The sequence below is a fragment of the Cololabis saira genome, chromosome 3 (assembly GCF_033807715.1).
Source record: "Cololabis saira isolate AMF1-May2022 chromosome 3, fColSai1.1, whole genome shotgun sequence".
Classification (NCBI taxonomy): Eukaryota; Metazoa; Chordata; class Actinopteri; order Beloniformes; family Belonidae; genus Cololabis; species Cololabis saira.
In genome coordinates this window covers 8,864,340-8,887,133 of record NC_084589.1, presented here as the reverse complement: position 1 = coordinate 8,887,133, position 22,794 = coordinate 8,864,340, and the positions used below count along the sequence as shown (strand labels likewise).

Sequence of the window (22,794 nt, the reverse complement as noted above, 5' to 3'; positions counted from 1 at the left end):
ACAACTTTATCATTTGCCATAATCAATGCTTTAATGCCTTCCAATATATTTTTGTAAATGCCGATCAGCCGTAACATTATGACCACCAATGGATAACATGTATACATTGCTCATCTTGTTATAGAGCAATGCTCTACTAGGATCTCCATAACATAATGGGCATAAATCTATTGCCCAGATCCCAGCACCAGAGACTTCAGGACACCCTCAGATGGCCAGGACCTGACTGCTCGAGCACTTTCGGGGCGACAAGGATGACAAACTCAATTTTGAGTGCCCATAATGTTTTGGCTCACCAATGTATGTACACACATCCCCGCTTTCAGGTTTTTGTTTTGTTTGTTTGTTTGTTTTTGCTTCTGTTCTGCACATTACACTCACATTAAAATTAGTTTTCATTTATAATGAATAGAGATTTAATTTGAATTGAGTATCGAGGTGAAATCAAATTAAATCAAATTATGTGATATGTAAAGACTCTCAGACCTAGGAATAAACGCAAATGTACTTACTGTACCCATGTAAACATGAAAGCACCTAAATAAGTTCTGGACATATCAGCAAACTGGGATTAACATTAAGGCCCAAAGCAGTCTCCTCCACCTTCAGACCAAACTGCTGAAAACATTCAAAGTGATCCTCTTGAGGGGTGGGTATCTTTCATTGCACTCTCATAAGTGTTGCTATGTAGTGCATGCTTTAGTAATCTAAATATATTGTCATGCTGTCAAAACACGTCACACCAGATGGCCATATACACTACAAAAATACCATTTTGTGACCTATCAGGAGAGTTGAACATATAAACTGCACATCTGGAGTATAGCTTTAGATCTACCACACTAACAGGTACCATGCTAAACCTTGGCTCAAAGGGAAGCTTGGCACAATTAATTCTCTTTGAAGTCACATAAAATAAAACACATTTCAACAGTGTGTAGGGAGTAGACAGGAATCCCCTGGAACAGACAAGTATAGCCCTCTCAAACGGTGGCCAACGGTCCCCCACGAGCAGCAATAAACGTAATCACTTACAGACTTACCAAAGGTGGAAGCACTTGGTCTTTAGTCTTTGTGTGGCGACATGGCATGTGAATTAACATCACTATTTTCAACCTCAGAGTGAACAAGGAAGGCTAATTCATTAAGCATGTGAGTGCTTAGGGCCAAATGACTTGGTATACTGTATTTGAAGACACTGAATTCATCACTGGTTTCTACAAACACTGGATGCGTCACTGTTTATAGAATCTTAATTCAATTGCTTTCAGTTTACTCAGATAGCTGCACAGCACAAGACATCTTAGAGTACCTTTCAGAGAAAGCAAAGTTAAATAAAAGTCCAATAAAATCCAGTCCAATTCAATTGTAATTCAATTAAATAGAAGTTTGGTCCTATTTATTCTAATTGTATTCACATAGTGCCCATCCAAAAAATATATAAAACATAAAATGCACCTGAAAAAGAAGACGTCTGGCTTTTATCTTTGAAAATGTTAAAGTTGATGTCACGCAATTATTCCTTACATTTTAAAAATGGTGTATCCCTACATTTTTTTTTTACAAACAGATGTTTAAAAAAAAAAGCCCCATGTTTTCACTATTAAAAACATCCATCAAAGAATAATAAGACTCACACAGGATTGTTTACCGGTACTTGGGAAAATATCATCCGTCTGAGTCATAGCAGGTTAGTTTTACCTTAAGTACATTTTAACCTCTACCTTTCAATTAGGAAGGCTGGGATTATGGTGTTTATCGATTTCCTTGTTATTATTGAGCTGCCCCAACCTCTGACCTTTTAGTTGTCTCTATAGTCTGTAATGGGTTGAAATGAGGACCACTGGTGAAAGAGTATCAAGTGTGCACACAACTGAACACAGATGCACTGAAAACCCCACTACACAAAGTTAAACAAAGGCACATATTCACACACGCATGTGTTTGTTCAGATAACCCTATGAGGACATCGCGCTGACTTCCTTTCATTGTGAACAGCTTCAACCAAACCTTAATTTATTCTCATTCACACTGGAAGTCTAAAGATCCCAGAAATTACATTCAGGCTCATTAGAAACATGCTTTGGTCTCCATAACATCTATTGGTCCCAATAAAGTTAGTGGTTATACCAAAAGACAGACACATAAGGACCCATAAAGTCACAAAAACAAAAACGCATACACACACACACACACACACACACACACACACACACACACACACACACACACACACACACACACACACACACACACACACACACACACACACACACACACACACACACACACACACACACACTAGGGCGATCTGGTGGAGGCAGTCCCAGTGGGAAATGCCTGGGTGTGGGGCACCCTGCTTTAACAGCTGGGGAGAGATATTATCTCATAACATCAGGCAAGGAAATAGATCCTCCCCAGATACAACCGGCTGGATGTGTAAGTTCATGCATTTACGCATACTAAACCTCTGAGCAGCTTTTGATGCTACACTTACCTAACCGTTACTCTTGGGGTTTCTGAATTTTCTGGGGATTTTTCTGCATTCCTATGCTGTATTAATTTTTATTATATTTAGACTCATTTCTTTCCCAACATTGCTTACTATGAACTTTTTTCCCACGCCCCATAACCTTTTACTGGGTCTATTTTCTAGTTTAACCATCTCTTCTTTTCTTTGTTCAAGGCCCAAAGTGCCAATTAAAAGGGGATAGGAGAAGCTAAATGAAGCAGGTAATACATTTATAAAATGCCGTTTCAAAAATGATTTCAAAATGCAGCAAGGAAAAGAAAACTAAAACATATGTATTTGAAAATGCATTTTTAAAAAGCTTTTAAAATTACATTATTAAATAATTATTACCAATGGCATTTTTTTTTTAAAGATTTTTTTGGGCTCTACTGGCCCTTTATTCAAGTTGCAGACAGGAAGGGGGTAGAGAGAGAGAATATGGATGACGTACAGCAAAGGTGCACAGGCCGGGATTGGAACCTGCGACCACTGCAGGAGGACTGTAGCCTCAGTATATGAGCCGCTTGCTTAACCCACTGCGCCACCGAGCGACATAGTTCCAATTTTAAAAAACTCAATGAAATTCAATAACTCAGTAATTCAATAACACTCCTGTTTCCGAACCCCGGGTAAGAGCTCCAGAAACCCTATGGTGGATATCCAGAGAGCTGTTCCCCCTTCCTGACCAACTGCTCCATCTACTTCTTTCCGCAGCCCCACACCTTCGCCTCTGAGGGAGCCCGGGTGGCCTTTGCCATCAATCACCTCACACCTCACCGTCTGTGGGGAACAGCAGAATGGGAACGACAGACCCTGCCTGCAGTTCCTTCCAGTCCTTCGCCACCAAGCCCCGGATGGTCTTCGGGCCACCAGGTCTGGGCCAAGATGCCGCCGGCGGTCTCCTGAGCCTCCACCAGGGAGACCATACGGTGGATGACTACGCCATAGACTTTCGGACCCGAGCACGCCAGAGCAGATGGAACACTGAGGCTCAGTGCAACAACTACCTGCGGGGCCTCGGGAACTACGTGAAGGACAAGCTGGTGTCCTTCGAACTCCCCACCTCCCTGGATGAACTCAGCTGACACGGCGGGTCGACCGACACATCCTGGACTGGCGGGAGGAGAGGCGACATGGAGGAGCTGGGCGCCTCCAGCCCCGCGGCTACAATCCACCACACAAGGCTTCATCTCCCCGACCCGGACCCCCCGGTGGGGAACCCGAACCCACGCAACTCAGCCGAACCAAACTGTCCACCGTGGAGCGCCAGCACCCTCACAGACTGAATCCTTGTATGTACTGTGGGGGAGAGGGACATTACCTCTCCAAATGCCCAGTAAAAGCCAAGGCTCACCACTAACTGGGTGAGCCTTAGGTGGCACTTGTGAGCCCCCCCCCCTGAACTGTCCCCCATCAAGAAACCAATCATCTGCTGCCGGGGGGTTCCCACACCCTGGCAGTGTTCATTGATTCTGGTGCGGCTGTTTCCATCATCAACGGCGAGTTAGCCTGGCAGTTGGAGATTGGGAGGGTCCCTCAGCCCATGCCCGCCAACGGCCTGGACGGTCACGGCCTAGAAAGGGTCACCCATGACTGTCCCTGTCCAGATGCTGCACTCCCGGAACCACCATGAGACCATCTCATTCCACATCCTGGAATCAACTCATATCCCACTCCTCCTGGGGTTCTCCTGGCTTCGTCACCATAACCCGCACATGGACTGGGTGACAGGGTCCAACCTGGGTTGGAGCACAGCCTGTCATCCAGTCTGTCTGAAGCAGGCCCTCGTCCCCCCGCCTCCATCCTGCTCCACTTCAGCCCCTGACCTGGTGGGCGTGCCTGCTGAGTACCATGACTTCAAGGAGGTCTTTAGCAAGTCCAAGGCCACCTCCCTGCCTCGGCATCGGCCGTACGACTGCGCCATTGAGCTCCTCCCTGGTACCAGTCCTTCACAGGGCCACCTCTACTCCATCCCGGGGGTGATGGAGGACTATATCAATGACTCTATGTCCGCCTGCATCATCCGTCCCTCCTTGGGACCCTGGGCTGGGGTCGGGTTCTTCTTTGTCCAGAAGAAGGACAAGACTTTGAGGGCCTGCATAGACTACCGGGGTCTCAATTACATCACGATAAAAAAACATTACCCGCTTCGAACTCCTGGAGGGGGCCACTTGTTTCACCAAGCTGGACCTTCGCAACCCTTACCACCTGGTCCACATACGAGAAGGGGACGAGTGGAAGACGGCCTTCAACACAGTATTTGGTCATGCCCTTCGGGTTAAATCATTGGTCAGGGGACATCCGCATGGACCCTGCCAAGGTCAGTAACCGTTGGCCGGTACCGGACTCTCGTAAGCAGCTGCAATGATTCCTGGTGTTCTTCAACTTCTATCCCCACTTCATCCAAGGGTACAGCACGGTGGCAGCCCTTTTCACGGCTCTCACCTCTCCCAAGGACCCCTTCAGCTGGTCACCCGCAGTCGACACTTTCCAGACCCTGAAGAGCCGCTTCACCATCCTGCGCATGCCTGACCCAGAGAGACAATTCGTAGTGGAGGTGGACGCCTCGGATGTCGGCGTAGGGGCCATCCTGTCTCAGCGGGCTGCCGATGATCAAAAACTCCATCCCTGCTCCTTCTTCTCCCCGCGACTGAACCCCGCTGAGAGTAACTACGACATCGGCAACCGAGAGCTCATGGCGGTGAAGGCAGCTCTGGAGGAGCGGCGCCACTGGCTGGAGGGGGCCAAACAGCCGTTCCTGGTGTGGGCCGACCACAAAAACCTGGAATACATCAGAACAGCCAAAAGACTGAATTCCAGGCAGGCCCGCTGGTCCTTCTTCCTCACCCGATTCAACCGGCGTTTCAGTTCCTTTGTTCCGGCTTCCAAATCTGCTCAGCACTCACACCAGCTGTTTTCTGGTATTCGTTCTCCCGCCACTGAGCGTTACCACGATCCTGAGGACTGAACTCTGCTCTATTGCCTGCTGTGAGGTTGACTTTAATAAAGACTTTTACTGAACACTTGTGCTGCATTTGGGTCCGACACCCACCCTTGTCAGAATCAAGAACTGCTCAGTTGTGTTTTAGCTCAGGTTGAGAAGGAACAGCAGGGTCGCACAATGCAAACAAAGGAAGAAACTACTGAAAGTACAAGAACTAACAACCATAAACCAAAGACCAAGCATGACAAGAAAAGGCTTTAGGCACTAGCCAGAAGAGAGCCAGCGATTGACGCTGAGACAAAAGGTAACTTATGTTCATCTAAAAAAGAATCCGCTGTATCTACGAAAAACGTTGATGACAGTTGTTAGTGAGAAAAGAATATCATAAATATAGTTGTAGGAATACGAAGAGTTAAAGAATAAACAGAGATGCTGAATTGTAAAACCCTCCTCCTATCATGACAATGCCTCCAGCACCATGCAGCCCTGCATGACTGCAGAGAAAATTAAAGCCAGAAATCAGGGACCAGGGCAGCTCTGTTAATCACTGGAAGTGACGATAAGAAAGCAACTGACCTGGCTCAGCCTAAATATGCCTAGCTTTGGTTGGATGATGGGAAAGCAGTTACTGATGCCAGTCTGTCACCTGCTTTTCTCTCTGCTCTCAAATACAGATACAACTTCCAGTTTTGAAAAAACATTTCTCAAAAAGAAATATTGCAAACGCTCGGGTGCAGATCCGTGGCTTTGTTTTTGAAAAACAGCATATTTTTGTACTCCCAGAACCTATCGTCTCTTTTTTCTTTTATATTAGGAGCGACAAATGAATGTTTTCAGGTTTTCACTATGAAATCTTTAACAGAGCATTTTACAAGTGTTGTGCTTAAATTTACAACCTCTATACTTTGCAAAATACTTCAAACGTTTATTCTCTGAAAAGCAACACGGAACAACCTGACTGGGCCCAAAGACGTCACTCACCTGGGGGCAGATCTGGGTCACTGGGGGCTGCTTGCTGGAGGCGCCGGGGCTTGGCCACAGTCTTCAAACTGTCTGAAGCACTGCGACTGGTGGAGCTGGAGCAGCTGTCATGGTCATCCTGGTGACAAAGCAAATATGAATCCCCATGAGTGTGAAAGGTGGAGTAAATACAGGATTCTACAGAACAGCTCCATTCACTAATACATTCATTCAAATATAAATCTTAAAATCACACCTTAACACAGCTTAATGTAAACACTGGCTCCCTTGCAGTGGTATCTTTATCACAAATTCAGAGTGTGTTAGGGTAAATGTTAAGGTTAAACTAATAACAAAATGAACAACTTTTTTTTTTAAGCTGAAGCATCATTAAAAATGATCCCAACCAAAATAAACACCTTTCATTTCTTTACTCTGTTTGTGCTACTTTTTTGACATAATAGCTTGCAGGTGAAAACAAAAGACTGAACCAATTAGTCCAATGCAACTAAAAACCTAAACTTTGGCCACTGATCATTAGTGTAAAGACAAATTACAGTATTGTAAGAAGCAAGTAACTCCTGCTGCATGGTTCTGTGTGCGTGAACAGGTGACTGACTAGGAACGCATCTACCAATTAAAAACCGTTTCTGAGCCATAGACCAAACCTTCCCATATACCATCCTCCCATCTCCATTTAACAATTATCCTCATGCCTTCTACAAATAAACTGATCTTCGGATGAGAAGGTTGAAGGTCTCTCATCCACAACAGCACATGTCAGCTACACTCAAAATGTGTCCATATGTGTGTATGCGTTTAAGAGTGATGATGAAATGGACATCCCTTTCACAGATGAAGCTAAAGATAAACAAATTGAGCCAAGATTCTGGGTGAGAAGGTTATTTATTGGTTCAGCTGGAACGTGCCTCGGGGCACCGGGTGTTGTATGACTATAGATGCAGTTACAACAATAGAGATGGAGGTGAAACAGTGGACGGGTCAGGAGATTTGGGGTTAAAAGACAACCAGCCAAGGCTTTTCTCTGGATTTTCTCCACGCGGAGGGCAATCTAGCACTGAAGCAGACTGGCCACCAGAGGATCGTGTTTAACAGGGATTTCCATGTTAACAGTTTTGCATTCAACCATTAATGATGAGGTTATCAGCTCTAAAAAAGTAAGGTTTTTCATGAGCTGGGGAAAAATACTTTTTTTTAGACATTCTTCATTTAAATTATGGGCTGCTGGAAGTTTATAATTTGATTGATTTAGAGGAATTTTGGCTCTATACGTCCTCTAGACTCTATTTTCAGACTTTAGAAATTATGGTCCATCCTGGAAGCCAATAAAAACTTGAGCCAATCAACGGTTTTTCCAAATGAGATCAGATAAGGTAGTATGTAAACCAGGAAAGTCTAGCGAAGAGCACGATATTACATGTGAATGTGATGATTGCTGACTGTCAGCCAGAGGAGGGAGGTGTGAGTGCAGTTGATTTTTGCTGGAGCAGCATCCAGAAGAGGGAGGGTATCTTTTTTTTTTTTAAGTCTGGTCTTTTTTTTTTTCATTGTAAAATCTTTTTTTTTTTTTTTTTAAAGAAAATTTGGCCATCTAAGTTTTACCATTCAGTGATACATTGGGGAAAGAGTTAAGTTCTTCACATGACAAAACAGCAATTGCACAGAATACTCCTACTATAACAATGAAAACATGACTCTTCAGCAACTGCAATGAAAGGTTGATAAATAGTGTAAATGTATATTCAGATGAATTTTCAACCTACAAGATGAAAAACATGGCAAAGATCTATTATGAAAAGGAATAGAAAAAAAATGATTGAGACCTCCGGCTGACATTAGCTGAATTACCCAACTTTGCAGTACTGAGTAGCAGCTCTGTATCATTTTCACAGTCTACCTAGAAGTTAATACAGAATATGAAAGAAGGGGAGACATTGTGACTAGCATTTAAAAATCTCACACAATTTGCATCCTAACCTGCCTTAAAGGAGCTTGAGGCTCCTTTTAAGAAATGAGACTCTCTAGCGCCACCCTTCACCACGACGGCCGTTGGGGGTACTGCAGCCAACAGCGAAGCCGGCACGGGAGAACGGGGAGAACGCACATGCAGCGTCATGTGACGTCACATCCACAGCCCAGCGCGGGAAATTTGGGCCCGAATTGCAGCACATTTTGCAGCACGCAGCCTGTTCAAGGCAACGGAGAGATACACTAGAGGGCTCATTCTTTTGGGTTTGGAACGCTTCATCTGACATTATTACTAGAAAACTTAAAATGTATACAGATTTTTTTCATAAATCCTGCCACAATCCGGCCTCAAGCTCCTTTAAATAATATTGAGAGTTTAAAACCAAAATGTATTTATGTATTCAACAGAAAAAAGAAAAATCTACAGCTCCACCTTTCAAGCAAGTCGCATTCTGTACATACAGTGTAAATGTGTACCAAAATGTGTAACAGATTTACTTGGTCTGCCACTATTTTACAGCAGTGTATGCCTTTTGTGTCTGAGCAATCAAAATTGTGTCTTAAATACTTAATAATTTGAGTTGTTGGTATACTCTCTCAGGAATGTTTTACCCAGTGCAGTAAAGTAAATATGCAAAAGCTAAGGGATGAGAGAGACTGAGGATATATTTATTTACACTTTCCTTCAGTCTGAGCCTTGACAGTGGAGCTGCAAAGGGCAAACAGTTTTTCTTCATCAGGGGGTGAGGGGATTTGGTAAACACGGAGGGAGGGTAAATAAATACTTCATAAGGAAAGTTCTGAGATTGGCATATAGTAACGAGTTAACTTGTTCATTAATCGCAGTTCATTTTTAAATGTGTTATTACTAACATGTTAAATTTGTAATATTTAAAGAAATTATGATAACATGAGTGTACCTTGAGACCAAATCACACGCTGACATGTTCAGTTTTCATCACAATACACTACATGAACAGTTTAGTCTAGATGAATAAGAGTTCCTTATCCCTGTAGACTCTCATATTTATACTTCCTCCAACGTTAAGAGCATATTGAGTGCAAGGAGCTCTTACACCCACTAAAGAGCAAAACTGCCAAATTTGGATGTAGTGTAATTAAGCACTCCATGTCATTGCGGCAGGGAGCAATTCTCCAGAGGTGAAAAATTACTTTTCAAATGGAAGCCCTGGGACAAATGAAGCCCGTCTCAGCTTTTGCCGGGTAAAATGATACCTTCAGCTCCACAGCAGGGCGCAGGACAGGGAATGAGAGATGGAAGGATAGAGAAAGAAACAGACAACAACCAGAAAAAGTAGGGTTACTAACCCTACAGGCATGTCAGCTTAGCTGTTGACCAAAAGATAACGATAGTTATCAAGGAAAGGAAGTACAAGAAGCGATAAGTGGAAGGAATAACAGAGTGAGAGAATATATTGTAAGACAGCAAGGCCAAGAATAGTTGAGAGACTGAGAGTCAGAGATACTTGGAGATTATAACACGAGAGAAACTAGGAAAAATTAGACAGGTTTTGTAAACGTAAAACACAGACCAGTGGGACCCCCTCCTCACAGGGTAAGTGGGCACCAACAGGGGGTTGTCTGGCACAGGAAGGCCAAACATAACCTCTGTCCCCCTGCAGACGTCTAAATCAGTCAGAAAACAGGAGGCAGTGTGTTGAGGATTTCTCAGCATGTCAAGTCAGAAGCGCTGATCAAGACATTAGCTTAGCCTCACCACCACCACCTACTACTACTACTGTCATTTAGCAGACGCTTTTATCCCAAGCGACTTACCGTACATCTGAGACACACTAGCTATTAGGAACAACACCCACACAGATAATCAACAGTTTTCTTTGTAAAAACAAACTAGAATTTAGATACTAAAAATCACCACTGTTGTATCTGTCACTGATAATGTTATTTATGTGCACACTGTGGCGTAAATATGTAAATCTTGTGGGCAAAAGAAATACCAATACATCTACGACAGTGGGTCATTCGAGGTCATGGACGAAAAAAGATGGGTCTTAAAAGGAAAATACTGGAGATAAGAGATGGACACAACCCGGGGTATGTAGTTAGATAGCCAGTAGTGTAAAATGCAACCTTTCATTCGGGACCAAAACATGAATAAATTACTTTTTGGGTTGTTTTTACAGTTCACAATGTGTGTATAAGGTATAAAAGAATAATATGATGCTTAGAACAGCAGCTTAATTTGATATAGTTTGGTTACACCCTTTTCCATCGTATCCTTATACCTATATTCTTATACCTACACCCCCCCCCAAAAGACATTATAAAAAAAAAAATCTTTGTTCCAAATTCAGTTTATGCCAACAACAAAAAAAGGGGTGGGGGGGTCAAGTATGAGAAGCCAGATATAGCAGCCTGTGCTTCTTGTCTGCAACTGCCTGATCTTTAAAATCAAAACATTTTTAAAACTGGCCAATTTCACAAAGTTTCCCCAGATTAATGGGAGCATGCAGACCATAGCTGGATAAATACAGTCTTTGTTTTTGTTGTTTTTCCTCTGCAGGTTGCTGGCGAACTCATGCTGACATCAAAGACACAGGCCTGCAGATCGGAGGCCAGGGAGGGAAAGTCGAACGCCTACAGAGTGAGAAAATAAATGAAGGAAACTCCATAGCTCCTTATCTCAAACAAACCCCCCTCCTTCTCTAAATCACTCATATACGCATAGAAAAACAAAGACACATGGACACACACTGTGCCTGACGAACTGAAGCCCGGCCCCCCTCCCCCCTCATCAATCCTAGTGTTTTTGTCCAGCCAACAAGCAGCTACTCTGCATTTTGTTTAAAGAGAGATGACCGTGGTTCTCTTTTACATCAAAAGTCTCCCACCATTTCAAACATGTAAACAGTCTGAGATGGATTCAGTTCTGTCAAATAGTATTCGGCTATGCCGCTACAGTTTAAGCTGGGAAAAACCAGCACTCAAAGCTGACTCAGATTACCTTCTCTTTTAAGTCCTTCGGCTTCACATCCACTGGCACAAGAAAAAAGAAACCTCTACTAATGGCTTTTTAATGAAACTGTAACAAATATTATGTGGAAAGGTATTTTATGGTTGTGTGTACAGTGTGCTCTGCGTGTTCTGTGTGTCTTTCTTAGAGCGGTCGGCTAAAGACAGCTACGATCAGCTAGGGTGACACTGAAGGGGGACACTTCAGGTCACGGGTCACAGTTCTTAATACTTATTAGTTCAATTATATTTAACTTAATAATATGATTTCCCCTTGAAAGTTAATTCAGTATTATTCAGTTCAAAACTATAATCAAGCTCTGTAATTTGTTAACGGACATCAGCACACTTCATTGGAGATGTACATCAAAGGCAGATACTTGAATACAACACCGAACACTGATGTATGCACACGTTCTCAAGGGCAGGCTAAATATAAAGACTCATGCTCCACAAATCACTGCGGAGCAGCTGGAATCCATGGCAGATTGGAGGGATTATAGACTGAAAGTGGCCATGAGGAAAATAACATTGTGTGACATTCTGAGTAATTGTCTCAATGAAAACCGCTCATTATAAAAACTATGATCTCTTCCTCCCTGTTTCTTCTTCTGTTTCAGTAACTGAATCCACTACTGGAAAATGAACCTCTAATTTACAGTGAAAGTAATGCACAAATTACATATTACAGCCCTGAAATGTAAACAGCATGCTTTAAGATATTAAATTAAATCCATTTTCATCCTTTTTGAGGCATTACAGCTTGTATATATACGTATGTAGGCACACACATACACACAATGTCAAATCAAATTTAGAAGCAGCGTGTGAAAAATTAACTACAATTGATTCACAGCCCAAGATCCATCTTAAGCAGAGTAAATCTGTCACTCTTTCCCAGACGACATCAGACCTGATAAGCTGATCAGTTCTAGTCAGTCTACAAGTCAGTAGCCTCTGTTCCTTTAAATTTGTATAAGTACCGGTAAAGCCACTCTATTATTTGTACTGAATTGTCAGACAGATTATCTAGTCAGTAACAAAATGTACAATACAGAGAGGGACATGCTCCTCTAATCTTCATTTTACACACACAGTTTGCTGGAGACCTGTCCCACTGTAGAAGTCATCTTAACAGGCATTTGCAAATTGTATCTAATGTCCATGTTAAATCTGCATTTTCAGCTTATTTGAATGGTGCAGCTATTTTATTTAGCAATTGTTCAAACACCATTTATTTTAAAAGGTCAATGTTGTATTTGGGGGTGGGGATGTTGTCCAGATCTCAAATGCACGTTTACATTTTGGGGATGAGTTAGAGGAGAAAGTCAAGGATATTTAATTGTGTGCATGAAATGGATGTCATGCAATTCATTTTCTGTTTTAACTGAGTTAATACTTTTTCCAGGACTTTGGTGCTCCTTATATTTTTTTTGGAGAAGCTGCTGTTACTCAAAATCCTTTTTTTTTCCAACAGTTGAATGTTCAATTAAAACAAAAATGGTATAAGTAAGTATGCCACTGATCATATTTCCTAAAGAAAATTGGATTCAGCAGGTTCAACCTTCCAAATAAGAAAAACTTTGGTTTTCATCTCTGTGTGGTGCTTAATTGTAGTTAACACATTGCAGTTGTTAGCATTTAGGGGTAGCTGTGCCAGCGAAAGCTCCCCGTAAGGGGATTCCAGTACAGCCCATCCCTTGGCTTGTAGTTTGCTGATGGAAACATTTGAAGGACCATTGCCTCTAAGATCAAAATCAATAATAATTTATCCCTCCAATTTCTTATTTCTGCTTTTCTGGGACTATTTTCTTTCCTAAACTTTCTCCTGCCCTTTCCTTAATTTAAAAGGGGACCTATTATGGCATCTAATACCTATTTTAAACAGGCCTTGAATGTCTTAAAAACAAGCTTTTGATCGTTTTTGCTAAATAAATAAAAAATTCAGTCTCCAAGCCATGTCTTTATCTTCCCCGTTTCTAACCTCATTATCTATGCGGGATTCTGAGTGGGCGGGGCTATGATAATGAGGCACTGTGCTGATTGGCTGCCTGACGCGATGACGCGAATTACGCGATACACCACTACGGAAAAAATGGCGAAAGCTCAGGCCGGCGGAGTTAGTTGTGGGCGTGGTTTCACGCATCGCTCCTGTCGTGATGTCACGACAGGAGCAGAATCTGAACGGCTCGTAGAAGCCACATCACACTGGATGGCGGCTGTACTGACACTGCAGAATGTTTTTGTTAATAGGTCCCTTTTAATCACAAAAAACCCATTCCAACTGCATTTTGGCCCTGGCACAGATTCACCACATTTGACGTGAAAATGCAGTGGATTAGAAGTCATTGATCCATTGCATTCCACCCTGCACACCACATCTTTCTTTTCTTAATGCACTCTCACACATTCCAAAATAAACACACACGAATTCAAAATTAAGAAACTGATATATTTGACTGGGATGGAGGAGGGCTGGCTGTTGTTTGGGCCTTGTTCTGCCCGGGGGAACCCAGGGGGCCTGGGTTGTCGATGTGTGTCTGATGTCAGTGCCATTGACACTTTACTCCTTAAGAGAGAACTAAGGGTCTGAATGAGGACTTCAACATCAGATGTTTTTTGTAAAAAAGATTTCTGTGAATGCTGTCTGTGAAGATGTGAAAAATGTTCCTGATGTTACCATATATATTTGACTAGAATGGATCTATTTGTTTGTTTTTTCAGTAATTTGTATGGATTATTTTTGTGGTTTCCACCTACACAAGGGGATTCCTGGTTACCCTGCATATGATCGATAGAGTAATTACCTCTCATGTTGTGATTTCTGTTTCACATGGGGGGATCCTACCTATTGATCATTTGCATGTGTTGCCTCTATATCATGATTTATTGTCGATTACCTATGGGTGGATTTGTCCTTTGTCTATATCAAGGATATAAGGAATTGAACTCTAATTTATGAGTAAGTCTTTTTAACAGAAATGTGTTAAATAAATAAAAAATACATAACCTTGTACGAACTTTAAAATGTAACCATCCTAAAACTAAAAGGCAACTTTGTTTTTTCGTTTTTTCTTTTTATCTCTAGATATGTATGACGGCCAGCTGGCCTGATGTTACCTTTATCTAGTTATAAGATGTTTTGATATCTGGATACATGTCCTTTGTATGTTATATTTTATTTTACACCAGGTGTTGTGAATTAATTTTTTTCTTTTTCTATACCATGTTACCCCCTGGGGAGGGCTTAAAATGGGGCATCTATTGTATCCAAAATCAGTCTGAAGAAGAGCAAAATGCGCTCGGAACGTTACGAAGTATTGATGTGCTAAATAAATCTGCACTAGGGAGCATAAGTGTGTGGTCTCCTCTCTTGTTGTTTCCTGGATCTCTGCTTTGAGACCAGCACCTGTTGAGCTATTGGATGTGCGCAACCTATTTTACCCTTTGATGTCGGGGCCTGGCCCGCAGTGGGGACCTCAAGGGGCTTATGCAGGGCTGGGGCACGCCTCTGGTGGTGGATTCATCTCCCGGCATTTGGCGGGTGGCGGGAGTGATGTTGCTGCAGCCATGTGCCACGGGGTCTATTGGGTCAGTTGCTCATGGACTAGACGCATCAGTCTGGGACGGGACTCCCTGGTTGCAGCCCTAAGCCCTCGGGTTCTGGCCCGGGCCTCCTGTCGTGGGGGTGCAGCCCCAGGACCACCAGCCTCTTGGCTGGTCTCCCTGCCGTGGGGGGGGTGGCTGGTGGTCACGTGGCCCCGGGGGCCTCGGAGTGACCAGGGAGGGTGGTGGCCGTGGTGGCCGTGGTGGCCGTGGTGATGATGACAACTACCATTGTTACTGGTTGTAGTAAGAACTAGTGAGGTCATGGTCATTATAATACCAGCAATAATGATACTAGGATTGTTAATAATATTATTATTAGCCTTATGGTTGTTGTTGCTCTAGGTGACTTTTCTGTCACTATTATTGTTCTGATTATTATTATTAATCAATCACCATTATTAATTATTATTAATTATTATCAAAAATGCATTTAGTATTTATCTAATGAGAGGTACAGAGGTAAAACTGTAAAAGAGAACAAGTCCTCTGAAACCACTGAATGCGAGCAGACTGATTTACATAAATAAGACCACCTGGCAGTTTGGAAGCCATTTTCATCCGGTGTTGGAGATACATTCAAAGAAATGCATGCGGCCACCATTGACTTTCTTCAAAAACTGTTTAACATAAAAGAAAATGTACTGGATGGTTCTTTGTACCTCTAAAAGATCATCTAACAAAAATATATTGAACAGGGTGATACTGAAATTTCTTGGTGGACAGCTTAAGTATTATTATTTTCTCCAATGAATCTCCAATCCAGCTATTTGTGAAATCTAGAAAATTGACTGCGCAGCATGGTGGGTTAGTGGTCAGCACTGTTGCCTCACAGCAAGAAGACACCTACTTCAACTCCCAGCAGGGGTCTTTCAAAAAACCCTGCTACAAATAAAGAACAGTATCAAAATATCATTCACATGCAGATCTGCGACCAGGAGATGCCCCAGATCTTAATCATATCAAAACCTGTTATCAAGTCTCAAATAGACAAGCAAAAATTGTAAACTAATCAATTCAAGGAACCAGTAGAGTAGGAATGGATCTCCATCAACCAGAACATGTCCCAGAAATAGATATCTAGCATACCAGACCAGACTTCCAAAGGGTCAACAATCTAAATGCCAATGCTTACAATAAATCTGATACACTTGCCTGTAAAAGCCTTTAAAACGTAAGAAATGCTGAAGAATGTTCAGTATGCCATGAAAACACATTTAAAACTTTGATTATTTTATTTTATTCTGTTTTTAATTACCGTTCTTTCCAGATTAGAAACCGCTACTTTTTTTTTTTACACGCTTTGAATCCTGCAGTTTTAACAAGTTGGATTTTAAAGGTCTAACGTGCTTCATGCCGCCAATACATTAAGCGTTGCGGACACCTGCGGCTTATAGGCAAGTGCCGCTTATATACATGTACAAAATCTGTTTTCTTTTTAAATCTAGTGGGTGCGACTTATATACAGGTGCGCTCAATAGTCCAGTTATGGTATGTGCTGCTTGAAGGACTTTCACTGCTACTTCTGATGCTTTTTACCACCTTTTAAGATGAATAGCCATGCAACAGGGGAGTTGTTTAAAAGTGACGACAGCTGATTGACATTTCAGGAGCCCAAAATAATACTGAAAATACTGAAAGTTCATTTCTTCCCTTAAACGTAATGGGGAAGGAGCGATCACAAATAACTACATCTATGATCCAGCCAGACTATCAGGAATGCAGTATTATGAGTTTCACTGGTACTTGGCTCCAGGAGTGTATTCCCAACTCCAACATTTCTCTTCTCAGCTTTCACACAGTTGACGAGGAACACCAAAAGTAAAGGCAGTGGAATCACAATGCTTATCAACAACAGTTAATCCGGCTGCGGCTGTGAAACACTGTTTACAGCCCAGATATTGACCTGTAAGTTATCATCCATATTATATAACAAGAGAGTTCACCAGTGTTGTTTTAGTAGCAGTGTACATCGCACCAACACATCTTGCAACATTTATTTTCTGCGACTCTACAAGTTCCTTATGAGTAGACTCATATCTTGTCTATAGAGTTTTAGCTCTGCTGTCCCAGACAGCTGCAAATAAATGTTAAGAGAACTGTTTAATATTCAATCTAAAGCATTCTTGCTCTGTAGTAACTGTTGGGCTGTCAGTTGTTCTGTGTCAAACCCAAGGTAACCTGTGACCAAAGGTAGTGCAAGTAGGTAGTCAAAGGAAGCTGAACAAACTGCAGAAATGTTTTAAGGCTAGAAAGTAAGATGCACTCTGTGAGTCACGCAAAGAGGACATCAATGCCTTGACTGTATGTGACCAACTACATCAACTCCTGTATGTATAACACCATCCCCACTAGAACAGTGAATGAGCTGAAAGAGTTGCTCGAAAAAAAAATTAATGAGGGAGAGAGGGAATTCATAAGGTGAGTAAGAGGTGTACAGAAAATAGAAAGATATAAATAGGAATAAAAAAAGATCACAGGGTTCAGAAGGGGTATAAGAGAAATGGAAATGTGGACAGAGCCAATTAACTAAACATACAGGACTGTCTCAGAAAATTTGAATATTGTGATAAAGTTCTTTATTTTCTGTAATGCAATTAAAAAAACAAAAGTGTCATACATTCTGGATTCATTACAAATCAACTGAAATATTGCAAGCCGTTTATTATTTTAATATAGCTGATTATGGCTTACATTTTAAGATTAAGATTCCCAGAATATTCTAATTTTTTGAGATAGGATATTTGAGTTTTGAGCTGTAAGCCATGATCAGCAATATTAAAATAATAAAAGGCTTGCAATATTTCAGTTGATTTGTAATGAATCCAGAATGTATGACATTTTTGCATTACAAAAAATAAAAGGACTTTATCACAATATTCTGATTTTCTGAGACAGTCCTGTATTGTTAACAGGCATCCTCCTCTGACCCACAGATTTCCTGTCACACCTCAGCCGTCTCATCTTCCACCTCAGTCATGGGTCCATCGTTGTCTCCTACCACATCAGGAGATGAATTCATCTTCTCTTAATGACCGTAGCCCTAACATCTCACATCATGAAAGTCGTGGAAAGACTTGTACTGGCCCACCTGAATAGGCAAACAAGCACCTTCCAGGACCCTCTGCAGTTTAACACCATCCAGCCTGGATTACTAACTAAGAAACTCCAGAAGATACAGGTGGAAGCCTCCTCAATCACCTGGATACCTAAATACCTGACAAACAAACCACAGTTCGCAAGCCTGAATGGTTGTGTGTCTGACCAGTTGGTGAGCAGCACAGGAGCACCACAGGGGACTGTGCTCTCACCACTCCTCTTCATGCTGTACACCTCAGACCTCCAGTAGAAGTTGGAGTCTCTTAGAAATACTCAGATTACTCTGCAGTTGTGGGTGTATCAGTGATGGACAAGAGACTGAGGACAGAGAATTGGAGGACCACTTTCTGGCATGGTGTGGGAGCAATCATCTCATTTTGAATGTGAACAAGACAAAAGGAAACGGTTGTGGATTCTAAGAGAGCCAATATTAAGTCAGATACTTTTTCCATCATGGGGGAAGTGGAGTTGGTGGACGATTATAAATACCTCGGTGTTCACCTGGACAGCAGACTGGACTGGAAATACAACACTGATGCCCTTTATATTAAAGGACAGAGCAGACTTTACTTCTTGAGCAAGCTTAGGTGCTTCAGTATTTGCAATCACATCTGCAGTCATCTGTTGGGGAGCAGCATCAGAGCCAGTGACTTAAAAAAAACTGCACAAACTGATTAAGGCTGACTCTGTTCCAGGAACCGTTCTGCAGCCTCTGGAGTTGATTGTGCAAAGGAGGATACTTTATAAAATGAAGAAGATCATGCACAACCTTGAGCATCCTCTTAAAAAACCAAAAGATTCAGCAAGTGTTTTCAGTCTGAGGCTGCAACACAGACCGCTACAGGAAATCCTTCTTGCCCACAGCAATAAACCTCTACAATACTTAAATCATGGAAATTACAGCAACAATTAATTTCCCTTCAGGGATAAAGAATGTCTTTTTGAATTTGAAGCAAATTTTAATGTGATTTTAAACCAACAAATTATGTCTTCAAGATAACATTTTCCTGGCATGCCCATGCCTTTTTCAACAAGACAATGCAGAGCCACATTCTGCACAAATTATGTCCGAAATTAAGACTAAATTGCAGAATTTAACAAAGTGTACTGTCTGAAAAAATTTGAATGATGGTGAATCATTCACATTCAATCATCATCATCATCGCTGCATTTTTAATTTTAATTTTCCACATTGTCCAAAGTTTGTCGTAATTCGGAAATAACTGAAAACATTGCTATAGGAAAGGATTACATAATTTCCCTTTGGGATTTAATAAAAGTATTAATGGACGTCCCTGAACTGAATAGAACCATCAAACAGTACCAATGTCATAAAGAGGGATATTGTAAAAAAACAACAAAAAAGACCACTGATCCTAAATTTCGCAAAAAAAAAAAATAATAATAATAATAATAGTTGTTTGTGTGGTATTCTTAATCCTAACCCAAATTAATGCTTTAAAAAAAATGAAAATAAAAATCATACTAGGCCAAATTTTCCTGGAAAATAAAAATAGAATCTTAAAATTACATCATCATAAAAGCCTGTGTTCCCCCTCGCATGCAGAATTTCACAGAGGTCTTCCAGGAGAGTGGCATGTGAGAACGCAAATGTCTGCAGCATTTGTTTTATACCTTATGCAAACCTTTTACAGACAGGTACCGAAAGAGCTCAGAGAGATACTGTGGTGCATCTATGTTCACTGGCAAGACCTACAGCAGGGGTAGGCAATTCCGGTCCTCGAGGGCCGGTGTCCTGCATGTCTTAGATGTTACTCTGCTTCAGCACACCGTGATAAAAGTACCTGTGTCATTAACAGAATTGTGCAGCCCTGGATGACAAGCTGATGACGATGATTAATTAGAATCAGGTGTGTTAAAGCAGGGAAACATCTAAAACATGCAGGACACCGGCCCTCGAGGACCGGAATTGCCTACCCCTGACCTACAGCTTCAGACTCTTTTCTGCTAAATGATGTGTTATTTACCTTCCAGTCACTGCTATTGTGGTAATGCCTGAATGCATGTGTTATTGATAATCAAAAAGAAAAAAAGGATTGCATTGACAGCAAAACAAAAGGTCCAGACTTAATCGCCCATTTCCTGCAAATTTCTGATGTTCATGTTTAAAAATAGTTATAGACTCATACCAATAAAAGAGTCCCTTTCAACCATGTCTCATAACCCAACTGAACTATACGAGTGTATTTTTACGGAGAAAAAGTTCCCTCCGTTTCCAGCTTTTCCTAGATCCTTCTGATTGCTGCAGATGTTTATTGGCTGCTGTCTGGAGGCAGTCTGTATGGATGCAGGCCAGGGCAAAGTAGTGAAAATAATCTAAAAATAGGGAAGACTGCTATATTTGGTCTTTTTGGGTGACTAAAATACATTTTTGAAGCTGGCCCTGTGGACATCTGGGCATTCCTTAGCTTGTGCACTTGTCCAAACTGGGAGTGCAGCAACAGGGAACTACTGTAGGTAACACAGTCATTATGGATAGGTCTCTTATACAAACCCACTTCAAAGAAATCAAGCCATTGCTTTAAAAGGAACAATATGTTCCATATTGTAACACAATATCTTCCAAGGTCTTCTTACAGAACATAATACTAACCATTAGCCTTAATTACAAGGTAATCTTTTCCTACAATATCACCTAGAGCAGCAAGTAAATAATAAGGACCAGCGATAGGCTGCCGTAGTCCGGATGGCCTAAAATCAGGGATTAAATGAATCAATTGATCACTACTTGACTCACTGAATGCAGGAAACCTCCCGGATAGATTTTTCTCTGAGCCTCTTTCCTGTGCCTGAGGACTGTCTGACGAGGTGAAATCACCTTATACCACCAGACATCAAGCATCTACAAAACCTCAGACAAAGCTGAGCTTTATTCAGTCTTGGCTGATTCACAAGAACTGGTGGCTGAGTGTAATCTTTTGCTCAAATGACAATTGTAGATTTTTTTTCTGCAAATGCTTTAAATCAATTTGAAACAACTAGTTCAGTGAATCGGTTTTAAAATCTTACATAAATACTTACAAAATGAATTCTTAGATAGGTTTAAGTTCAAAAAGACGTGTTGGAAATGGCAGGCTTGCCCAGTCTGAGAAGTAACTATTGGGTTTGTTGCAGTTTCTCTGAGAATTAAGAGTGGCCGAATGTTCCGCTATAGAATCGTAAATTCCAAATGAACTATAAGTGATACCTCAAATACAGTGCATCCGGAAAGTATTCACAGCACTTCACTTTTTCCACATTTTGTTATGTTACAGCCTTATTCCTAAATGGATTGAATTCATTTTTCTCCTCAAAATTCTACACACAACACCCCATATTGAAAATGTGAAAAAGTTTTTTAGAAAGTTTTGCAAATTTATTAAAAATAACATCAAGTTAAACGTTCCAACAATTTCTCCTCCAAGACCACTGTTGTCATCAAGTTAACACATAACTGGACCAAACAAACAAAGCCTATGCTTTTATAGGAGTGCTCACACCTGTTCATGGTTAATTAGGGATGCACAAAGTTTTTGTCATTTTTTTTTGGTTGGTTATTTTGGGTTTTGGTTTTTTTTTTTTTTTTTTTGGGGGGGGGGGTAATTTTGACTTATATAAATCCCACAAAAACAATTTTCTTGCCAATTTCCATTTTTTCCTGGTACAAAACACAGTAACTTTCTTTCTCAACTGTGGCACTTAGTTCCTGAGCCAAGGAGAAACCTATCTCGATCCATCTATTATTATGAGTCAGGGATGGGTTTTTGTTGCTACCACAGGTGGTTGAACTCAAGGCATTTTTTTTTTTTAAATAATGATCTCATAACAATCTAATGATGAGATGGAGTTAAATGTTCCAATTTCTCAAAGTAAGTAGCTCCTTCAAGCTCGGGAATCAGAGGCAAGATGTCCAGAAGCCACTGGGACAGAGATTATCCAGCTTGGGCTATCTGACCGCAAATTTCCACGGAGAGTTCTTCCTTTACTTTGGAAATAATTTCCTGACTTGTTAAAGATAAATTGAATAGAAGGGGTGGGGAGAAAGGGAGCCCCAACTCATCACAAATATCCCAGCATAATCTCCATCACGCCGTTGGCAATTTGTGATTTATTGATCCTCAGACCACAAAAGTGGGCAATTTCAAAAATGTTGTAATTATCTTTGACCCCGTCAGTGGCTTGGCACAGTTCTGATGAACAGCCACAAACCAAATCCTTTGTGTAAGGAACTTATTGATTTTCATTTTGGCTTCTGTGTTAGAAGATTGGTGCATTATAACACATTTAAACTGTTCTGAAGCCACGTGCCATCTAAAGTTTCTATAGCATCTTGCACAATCAGCATTATGTGAGAAACGAAAATAGACCAGACATTTCCAATTTAGTGGATCTGGATTCAGCACCTGGGTGGCAAAATAAAAATGATCCATCTATCTATTATAACTTACAAAGGTCTGCTGGAGTCTATCCCTGCTCTCTTGGAAGGGTAGGGGTAAAATGAAAATTAAAAGATGATTAATAATACAACATGTCAAAGTGTTTGGAAAAAACTGCTTTGATAGTAAAATGCCAAGTTCCACATCTGCAGATGTCTGATTTAACCGTCTCAAGTCAAAGTAGCATGCCTTTGTCTAATTTGAGGTAGATTTAGCAATGGAATAACAACTTAGGGTTTTGGAAGCCCTCAAAC

General features: G+C 41.3%; 1 protein-coding gene across 3 annotated transcripts in view; it reads right to left on the bottom strand.

Moving 5' to 3' along the window:
* Window positions 1-22,794, bottom strand: part of LOC133425111 (intermembrane lipid transfer protein VPS13B-like) — a 362,452-nt gene that overhangs the window by 328,068 nt on the left and 11,590 nt on the right. For all 3 annotated transcript variants that reach the window (XM_061715807.1, XM_061715794.1, XM_061715800.1), the window contains one exon: window positions 6,438-6,555. In XM_061715807.1, coding sequence (XP_061571791.1) covers window positions 6,438-6,555 — 118 coding nt within the window. The remainder of the gene's footprint in view (window positions 1-6,437; window positions 6,556-22,794) is intronic.